The sequence below is a fragment of the Urocitellus parryii genome, chromosome 4 (genome assembly GCF_045843805.1).
Source record: "Urocitellus parryii isolate mUroPar1 chromosome 4, mUroPar1.hap1, whole genome shotgun sequence".
NCBI classification, from domain to species: Eukaryota; Metazoa; Chordata; class Mammalia; order Rodentia; family Sciuridae; genus Urocitellus; species Urocitellus parryii.
Genome location: NC_135534.1, coordinates 199,710,578 through 199,720,973, shown reverse-complemented (window position 1 = coordinate 199,720,973; position 10,396 = coordinate 199,710,578). Strand labels below are relative to the sequence as shown.

General features: G+C 40.3%; 1 protein-coding gene across 1 annotated transcript; it reads right to left on the bottom strand.

Annotated features, from left to right (window-relative positions):
- Window positions 1-904: 904 nt before the first annotated feature.
- LOC113181075 (olfactory receptor 1N2-like) lies at window positions 905-8,799 on the bottom strand. The gene is made up of 2 exons (XM_026386444.2): window positions 8,780-8,799; window positions 905-1,841 (listed from the first exon to the last, which is right to left on the bottom strand). Exons 1-2 carry the CDS (start codon window positions 8,797-8,799, stop codon window positions 905-907), a joined length of 957 nt encoding a protein of 318 aa, XP_026242229.2.
- Between the last annotated feature and the right edge of the window lie 1,597 nt (window positions 8,800-10,396).

Genomic DNA, 10,396 nt, shown 5'->3' with positions numbered 1-10,396 from the left:
GGAATTGCAAGGGAAAGAGGAGGCACCAAAAAAGGGGAGAATTGCAGAATAAAAATAGATGAAATTATGCCGTGTATGTATATGAACATACCACAGTGAATTCTACCTTCATGCATATCTATAAAGCACCAATTAAGAAAAACGATAACTAGGGGCCGGGGAAATGGCTCAAGTACTAGCGTGCTCACCTGGCATGCGTGAGGTACTGGGTTCGATCCTCAGCACCACATAAAATAAAATAAGGATATTGTGTCCACCTAAAGCTAAAAAATAAATATTAAAAAAAGAAAAACAATAACTAAATAGAAGTAAGACCTGTAAACTAGAGGAAAAGGATCAAGGGGAGGGAGGAGAGGAGGGAAAAAGAAAGTACTTGGGACTGAAATGGAGTAAATCATATTCCATGCATGCATGATTATGTCAAAATGAATCTATTATGTACACCTAGAATGCATTTAAGAAAAGATAAGAGAACTTTTTTTTTTTCTGGTAAAGTGAATTAGCAGACACAGATGACCTCTGTTTTTCCTCTCGCCTGAACACTTAAAAGTCCTCCTGACCTTTGTTTCAGTGAACTCAAGTACAGACTGAATTACGGCTCTCCCTCTATTATGGTGGCCTTGAATAAAGTCTTCCTTACTGTTTAAATTTGTTTGGTATAAATTTTTGCCTTTCCATCCTGAAGGGATTTTGAGATTCTTTTTCGCCAAACTGTAGCCCTGTCCTTGAACAGTTAGTCCTATTCCCAATCTGGCCAAATTGGGCATTTCTCACTGGTTAAATCTCGTTGTGATGCTAAGTATCCATCCTGCCTTGAATTTGAGTTCTTCAAAAGTTGTAATAGAGGAGTCCAATTAGGAAGGTGTTTTGAAGAGCTTTGGCTTCTACTCTGGGGAACTGCCCTCTACTGATGAGTAGTACAGCATTTTCCTAAGCCAAACAATCTCCACAAAGCCCCCTTCATGTCCTTATTCCTCAGGCTGTAGATAAAAGGATTCAGCATAGGGGTGACCATTGTATACACAATCGAAGCCACCATTCCAGTATCTGCTGAGTAGGAGGATGAGGGCTGGAAATACACCAGGAAGAGGGTACCATAGAATATGGCGACCACTGTCAGGTGAGAGCCACAGGTGGAGAAGACTTTGTGTTTCCCCCCAGCAGAGGGGATCCTGAGGATGGTGTGCATGATGTGGGCATAAGAGACCAGGACACAGGTGAGAGGGACCACGCCCGAGAGGGCAGCTTCAGTGAACATTGTGATCTGAAAGGATCGGGTGTCTGAACAGGCAAGCTTGAGGAGTGGGAGAAGGTCACAGAAGAAGTGTGGGATGGAGCGGGAGGCACAGAAGGAGAGCTGAGCCATCTGGAGAGTGAGGGAAAAGGCCAGGAGGTTGGAGCAGAGCCAGGACATGGCCACCAGCAGCAGGCATCGCTGGGGACACATGACAGTGGTGTAGTGCAGAGGCAGGCAGATGGCCACGTAGCGGTCATAGGCCATGACAGCCAGCAGGAAGTCATCCAGCAGGGCTAGTGCCATGAAGTAGTACATCTGCAGGAGGCACCCAGTGTGGGAGATGGTGTGCTGCTGCGTGTGGATGTTCACCAGCACCTTGGGGACGATGGTGCAGGAGAAGCAGGTATCGACGAAGGACAGGTTGGCCAGGAAGAAGTACATGGGTGTGTGGAGGTGCGGGTCAGAGCCAATGGCCAGGATGATGAGCAGGTTGCCCAGCAGAGTGACCAGGTACATGCCCAGGAAGAGCCCAAACAGGAGAGGTTGCTGCTCTGGGTGCTCAGAGAAGCCCAGCAGCAGGAAGTCAGAGACGATGGTCTGGTTTCTAATTTCCTTCCAAGGAAGAGAAATAAATATAGAATTATGGTTAAGTGAGCTAGTCTGAAAATTTCAGAGTCTGATGACTTTGCTATGTGTTTCTAACATCGGGTAAACAATTCCAGGGATTCTGTGTATGTGTGTATGTGTGCCTGTGTATGTTCCTGTATATATGTTGAGGGAGACAGAAAAAAGAATGAAGCCTTCAGAGAGGAGCCAGCTGAGACTTAGGGGTCTCAGGGTTTGTTGGGAGAGCTCTGATCCCCTTTGCCTCTGACCACCGTTGCAGTGAATTAATGTGGATGCAAGAAGTTTGGGAACCAAAAAGCACTTCATCAGTAGGGATACATCATTTTAATTTTCATTAACTCTACACATACCAACATCTCTTGTTTCAGAATCAGGGGTTTGGCTTCCTGGAGATGAAATAGGATTTTTTTCTCTATTCCCTAGGCTCAGTCTGAGTATACAAAGAACTCAAAAAATTAGACAATTTTTAGAAAATTAGAAAATTTTTAGAAAAAATTAGACAATTATTTGTTATCTTATTAGATAACAAATAACCCAATCAACAAATGGGCCAAGGACCTGAACAGACACTTCTCAGAGGAGGACATACAATCAATCAACAAGTACATGAAAAAATGCTCACCATCGCTAGCAGTCAGAGAAATGCAAATCAAAACCACCCTAAGATACCATCTCACTCCAGTAAGATTGGCAGCCATCATGAAGTCCAACAACAACAAGAGCTGGAGAGGATGTGGGGAAAAGGGTACACTTGCTCATTGTTGGTGGGACTGCAAATTGGTGCAGCCAATTTGGAAAGCAGTATGGAGATTTCTTGGAAAGCTGGGAATGGAACCACCATTTGACCCAGCTATTCCCCTTCTCGGTCTATTCCCTAAAGACCTAAAAAGAGCATGCTACAGGGACACTGCTACATCGATGTTCATAGCAGCACAATTCACAATAGCAAGACTGTGGAACCAACCCAGATGCCCTTCAATAGACGAATGGATAAAAAAAAATGTGGCATTTATACACAATGGAGTATTACTCTGCATTAAAAATGACAAAATCATAGAATTTGGAGGGAAATGGATGGCATTAGAGCAGATTATGCTAAGTGAAGCTAGCCAATCCCTAAAAAACAAATGCCAAATATCTTCTTTGATATAAGGAGAGTAACTAAGAACAGAGTAGGGATGAAGAGCATGAGAAGAAGATTAACATTAAACAGGGAAGAGAGGTGGGAGGGAAAGGGAGAGAGAAGGGAAAATGCATGGAAATGGAAGGAGACCCTCAGGGTTGTACAAAATTACATACAAGAGGAAGTGAGGGGAAAGGGAAAAATAATACAAGGGGGAGAAATGAATTACAGTAGAGGGGGTAGAGAGAGAAGAGGGGAGGAGAGGGGAGGGGGGATAGTAGAGGATAGGAAAGGCAGCAGAATACAACAGACACTAGTATGGCAATATGTAAACCAATGGAAGTGTAACTGATGTGATTTTGCAATCTGTATACGGGGTAAAAATGGGAGTTCATAACCCACTTGAATCAAAGTGTGAAATATGATATATCAAGAACTATGTAATGTTTTGAACAACCAACAATAAAAAAATATAACCTCTCTGAATTGCTGTTTCCTAGTTTGTACCATGTATAACTTCTTCATAGAGTATGGAAGTTATTGTTGAGACAATACAAGTGGAAGCAGGTCTTTGTGGAGGGTAGTGGTAACTGTTATTCTTCAGTAGTTGATGGGTTGACTCTGGAACAAAAAGTAATGGGAAGCATCAGCTGACCTGCTTTCTGATTCTGTTTTTCACGTGCCTTTTGAATTTTGGGAACTATTTACCCCATTGAAGCCTAGCTTTTTTTTTTTAACCTATAAGATGTAGATAACAATCCTACTTATAGGTGTGTTGGGACCAAATGTTGAAGTCATCTGAACCATGATATGTAATCAAAACCAAAAATTCCAGCTTTCCTGCTTCACAGTGCAGAGTAACAAATACAATGAATATTCAGTAGCAGCATGTCACATTTGTTTATTGTATTGATTAAAATACAATATCCCCTTTGGAGTCTGATAGAATATCCCTACTCTCTGTGGTTTTGAGAAAGTCATGTAACTTCTATCAATTTAATTTCCCACACTTGTTTAAGTGGGATAAGAGTAGACCTTATTGGCCTTATGATGATGTTATATATCCATCCACCCAGATTGTTGATGACTGGTTAAGTCTTGTGAAAATTAAGTTTTGTGAAGAACCTGGCTGTTGTACTGCTATCCATTGTGTTGCAGACCTTGGGAGAGCTCTAGTGCTTGTTGCCTAGCATTAATTAAAGGTGGAATGAAATATGAAGACTCAGCACAATTCATAAGACAAAACAGCGTGGAAATCTTAGCAGTAAGCAACTCTTATAGCTAGAGAAATACGGTCCTAAAATGTGGCTGTGCTTTAAAGATGCCAGAGGTCATAGAAACAGCTGTTGCATTCAATAAAACCCATACATCATCAAAAGCCAATCGAGAACATGGGTAGTGTCAGAAGTTGCTTCACTTACTATTGTGGTAATGCCATACTTCTTAAGTTCTTGTATAAGTTTGTTTAAGGTTACATTGGTTGCATTTTGTGTGATAAAGATCCTCATGTTTTATGTAACTTCCAACAGGATCAGGGAAGTTTATTTGAGCCACGTTAATTTAGTTAAAAAAACACTCAATAGGATTATGAAAGAATTTTAAAAATTGAATACAGAAATGATGCAAAGTAATTGATGTCAGTGTCAATATATTCCATTTGATAGTCTCAGTGCTTTTAGTATGAAGTTGGGAGTGGGGAATAAAATACACCTGCTAACAAAAAGCAGCAATTCTTTGATCCTGTAATACTGAGACAACAGAACGGATGTGCACTGAGGTTTACCCCATCCAGATCAGAACCCTTGTAAAATGCTTTGTGGATTTCAACCCAACACTTCTGTGTCCAAGTTAACCACTCCTGTGGGGGCTACTTGGTGGACTAGTAATGAATTTCTACAGTTCACTTGTCTGCATAGAGGCCGTGCTGTGTCTGGCAGTAATCTCCACTGCCCTGCAGATACTCCATAAATGTGTGACCACAGAATTGAGAAATACGTTTACTCATTGAAGATGTGACTTAATCATGCGGCAGGTCCCGAGTCAGCCGTGATACAGGTAGGGGCAGTGGGGGCTGTGGCTGCAGGGCAGGGTGGTAGTGGGGCAGTGGAGGCTGATGAAGGCTGCAAAGGGAGCACTAGGCTATCATGCAGTGAGTGGCACCCAGGAAAGTGGCCAAGTAGGAGACAATCTCATTGCTTTTTTTTTTCCTTTTGGGTATCAGAGACTGAACTCAGGGGCACTCCACCACTGAGCCACATCCCCAGCCCGATTTTGTATTTTATTTAGAGACAGCATCTCACTAAGTCACTTAGCCACCTCACTTTTGCTGAGGCTGGCTTTGAACTAGGGATCCTCCTGCCTCAGATTCCTGAGCTGCTGGGATTATAAGCCGGCACACTGTGCTGGGCTCAATGCTGTTCTTTTTTTTTTTTTTTTTTTTTTAGTTGTAGATTGTCTCAATACCTTTATTTAGTATTTTTTATGTAGTGCTGGGGATTGAATCCAGTGCCTCATGCGTGTGCTAGGCAAGCGCTCTAACGCTGAGCCACAACACCATCCCCACTGCTGGTTTTGATAAATAAGGTTTTATGGGAAAACACACAAAAAAGAGTAGAGTGGACTGTGCAGAGCAGTTATGAGGATTCAATTCAACAACAATTGTAAAATATTTAGAACAAGGCTGGAACTCGGAAAGTGTTCAGTAAATATTATCCACTATTTTTATTGTTTAAAATAAAATGTCCTTTGTCCTAATTGTTTTGTCCTGGTTACAGCCTGAGTGTTGAGCTTGCAAACTGAAGACTCATCATTATCATAACCACCACCACCACCACCACCACCACCACTTTTGAACATATTTTTTTCTGGCATCTGGAAATCAAGTATCTACTTGGTCAAGTAATAATTATTAGAGCCCAAATAATATTAATTGTAGAATAGGCAATAAACAAGACCCATAAATTTCTATCTACAAGCTCAGATCTGAAGAAAAGGATGTGAATAAGGTTGGTAAACTGTAAATGGATGCAGAGGAGTAAATTATTGGCAGAGACCTGATGTGGGGGTTGACAGTGATTCTGGGAACCACACTGTTCCTGTGGGCTGAGAGTAAATTATGCTTTGCAATTGCTCAGGTGCTGGGTGCTGGTCCGTTATTGGACTTAGGGAAGGAACGCACCTCATTTTCACAATGATCTCACGGCTGGAACATCAAGGACCTGATGAACACCAGGATATTTTCAGGAATATGAATTAAAGTTGAGGATTGAGGCTGTCCTAGGAGTATAAAGAAAATAATTGAAGTACAACACTAGCACCCGTCATGTTGATCAGAAGAGCCAGAAAATGACTGGCGGAGAGGGAGAAAGGAAAAGAAGGGGAGAAATGAAAACAGGAGAAGCTCTGTGTGTGTGTGTGTGTGTGTGTGTGTGTGTGTGTGTGTGCATGCACCTGGTCCTCAGGTAGGTTCCACTCTCCCTCCCCACTCTTATGCCTCTGTTCTTACCTGGAAATACTGTCCAGCCTCAGACTGTGCCACTGCCACGAAGGATGTTGGGCCCACTGTCCCATTGGCACCCGAGAAAATGTGCCTGGAGTCACTGAGCCCCTCCTGCCTGCAGGAGCAACATGGATAGAAGCCTCGGGTCTTTAGTGTCACCCCAGGCACAGCCACAGCTGTCAGGGAGGTGCGGTCTTTTCACCAGCAGTGTCTCCTGGGACCCAATCCCAGACCTGCTAGTTAGAGGCAAGATGGAGCAATTGTCCAATGACCAGCTGCCCCGCTGGACTGTGGTCTCCAGAGTCCCTGATGCCTCCATTCAGAGTGACCAGGGCTGGGATTCATGGGGTCACTGCTCCTGCCCTTTCCCTGGGTGAGCATCAGGTTGGTTTCATCGTTGTCAGGCCTCACGTTGAGCAAAGCCCTTCCCTGCCATTTAGCTCACAGTTTTTAATCAGAGCACAGTCCTCGTGGATGAAATATATTGTGCTGCAGAAAACAAGTAAAGAATAAAATAGACCAGAGGTCACAATCATTCCTTTCAGATGTTATATATGAGAGGGTTCTTTGGGACCCTGACAGCCCTGAATTTGCCTGTTTTTGTCCTTGTGTGAATGGAATTATGCTTTTAAAATTCTTCTTTTGCTAATTTTGTTCAACGTTATTCTCTGAGCTTCATTCACGTGGATGCATGGAGCTGAAGGGTGTTCATGCTCACTCCTGCCTTGTACAGTCAATATTTCCTCACTATAAACTCTTTTCTCTTGCCTACTAAGAATTTAGAGTTTTTGGATTTGAAATGATATATGTGTTGACTAAGAGTCTCTTAGCATGTTCTGGGTTAATACTCCATAGTCAAACAAGTAGTGTCTCCCACAAGAGAATGAATGAGTATTTCATAAGTACAACTAATTACTATATATTAGTTATGTATAATTAACAAGGACTACAGACAGCCCCCTGTAAATTCAATCATGGTTTGTTGCTACATGAGTTCATCACAAACCTTAATAGAGCTTTTCCTTTTTTCAGACTTTTTTTTTTGGTGCTGCTGGGGATTGAACCCAGGGCTTTGTGCATGCGAGGCAAGCACTCAACTAGCTGAGCTATATCCCCAGTCCTCTCAGACCTTTCTGTATGATGGAAATACAGATAGCTATTCAGGTGTGTATTATTTAACCCCTGTGTACATTTAAAAATTTAAATAGTGAAATATAACACACAGATAAAACTGTATAGATTATAAACATACTACCCAAGAAATTATTAGAAACCTATTAAAATTTTTATGAATAATTAGAAAAGAGGAGCTTGAAGACTTTAAACCCACAGTAATGATAAAGAGATGAGTTACTAGGATTTGATCATTATATGCATGTATTGAAATTCACATGGTACCTCTCAAATATGCACAATTATTACATTTTAATCAAGAATTGAGAAAATGTTCATGAAGATGGAAATGTGAACCACCCTAATTTGATCACTGCATTTGTATATCTATCAAATTATCACATTGTACCCCATAAATATGTACCATTAAAATAATAACAAAAATGTTAAAAATATTTCAAGATTTCACTGTAAGGAAATAAAAGTAGATCAAATTGCAAGAAATGTAAACTGGAAACCAGTTCATAAAGTGCAAATACCAGTAGGATATACAAAAATTCCCAAAAATAGGTTGATGAAAATCTTGCAGTTATGGTATAATAAAAAAAAGAGACCAACCACCTGTGTATTTCTTCCCAGATCAAGAAATAGAAACTTTACTTAGTTTATATCTGGATGACTTATCTATTGCTGAGAGAAATGTATTGAAATCATCCAGTTTTATTGAATTGTTGTTTATTTCATTCTTTATTTTGAGCTGTGTGTGTGTGTGTGTGTGTGTGTGTGCGTGTGTATGTAGGTGCACTGATATTAGGGGCATAAATATTTACAATCATTATATCTTGTTGGATGCTTCCCTGAACCAGTATGAAGCAACCTCCTTGCTTTTAGGGTCTAGGCTGACAAATCATTGTAAATGATTTGTAAATTGTAAATCTAAATGTGACTTGCTGTTTTTCTCTTGAAATTTTAAAAATTCTATCCTTTTACTGTATAATAGGCATTTTAAAAATTTAAAACAAGTTTTGATTTTTTAATTTTAATTTTTTATATGACAACAGAATGCATTACAATTCATATTACACATAGAGCACCATTTTTCATATCTCTGGTTGTACACAAAGTAGAGTCACATCCTTCATATCTTCATACATGAACTTAGGGTAATGATGACCATCACATTCCACCATCTTTCCCCATCCTTTATCCTCCCTCCCCCTTTCCCCTTTGCCCTATCTAGAGTTCACGTAATCCTCCCATCCCCCTGCCCCCCCCCCCGCAGCATATTATGAATCATCATCCTTAAATCAGAGAAATCATTTGGCATTTGGTTTTTAGGGACTGGCTAATTTCATTTAGCATTATAGTCTCCAGTTCCATCCTTTTACCTGTAAATGCCATGATTTTATTCTATTTTAATGCTGAATAATATTCCACTGTGTATGTATACCACATTTTTAAAATCTATTCATCTACTGAAAGGCCTCTAAGTTGGTTCCACAGTTTTGCTATTTTGAATTGTGCTGCTTTAAACATTGATGTGTCTATGTCCCTCTAGTATGCTGCTTTTAAGTCCTTTGGGTATATACTGAGGAGTAGGATAGCTGGGTCAAATGGTGGTTCCATTCCCAGTTTTCCAAGGATTCTCCATACTGTTTTCCATATTGGCTGCACCAATTTGCAGTCCCACCAGCAAGGGATGAGTGTGCCTTTTCCCCTACATCCTCGCCAACACTTAGTATTGTTTGTATTCATGATAGCTGCCATTCTGACTGGAGTGAGATGAAATTTTAGAGTAGTTTTGATTTGCATTTCTGTAATTGCAAGAGATGTTGAAGATTTTTTCATATATTTGTTGATTGATTGTGTATCACCTTCTGAGAAGTGTCTGAATGATAATGTATTTTGGAAAGAATAATGTTGATCTTATTTATTTGGGGTTCTAAATGCCTTTTATATTTGTATTTACATCTCATTTCTACAATTTGGAAAATTTTATGATGCTATTTCATTGAAAAGGTGTGTATTCCTTTAGTTTGTATTTAAGTTCCTTCATGTATGCCAATGGTTCTTAGTTCTGTCTCTCAATGTTATCCCAGATTTCTTGAATATTCTGTTCATGGTCTCTTAACATCTTGAGTCAAATTAAGAAACTTTATTTTCTCACTTATAATCTTGAAGATTATCTAAGGGAAATCCTAGGAACAAAATCAACATAAAAATTCATCTAGAATAAACAATCATATTAAGGCAAGGTTTATAAATAGTAGTGGAGAAATTATCAGAATCACCTATGAAGCTGGTTAAAAATTCAGATTTGGGCCAGGTGTGGTAGTGCACATCTGTAATCCCAGTGACTTTGGAGGCTGAGGCAGGAGAATAACAAATTCAAAGCCAGCAACTTAGCAAGACTCTGAGTAACTTAGAGAGACCCTGCCTATCTCAAAATAAAAATAAATAAATAAAAGGTCTGGGGATGTAGCTCAGTGGTAAAGTGCCCTTGCATTCAATCCTCAGAACCCCCCAAATGATTCAGAACAGGGGTCCCCATTGCAGGTCCACTGAATCAGAGTATCTGAGTGGAGGCTCAAGAATCCTCATTTTCACAGGTAATTCTTGGATTCCTATCATGGTAGTATAACGTTATTACCTCAGAATAGCGTCTATCATGACACAGGTATTGCCTACCTCTCTGAACAGAACATCTTTTCTTTATTGTCTATTTTGTTTTCAAAATTATGAACTTTGTCTTTGAGGCCTGAGAAATTGTCTTTGAAGTGGTCTAATCTTTGCTGGT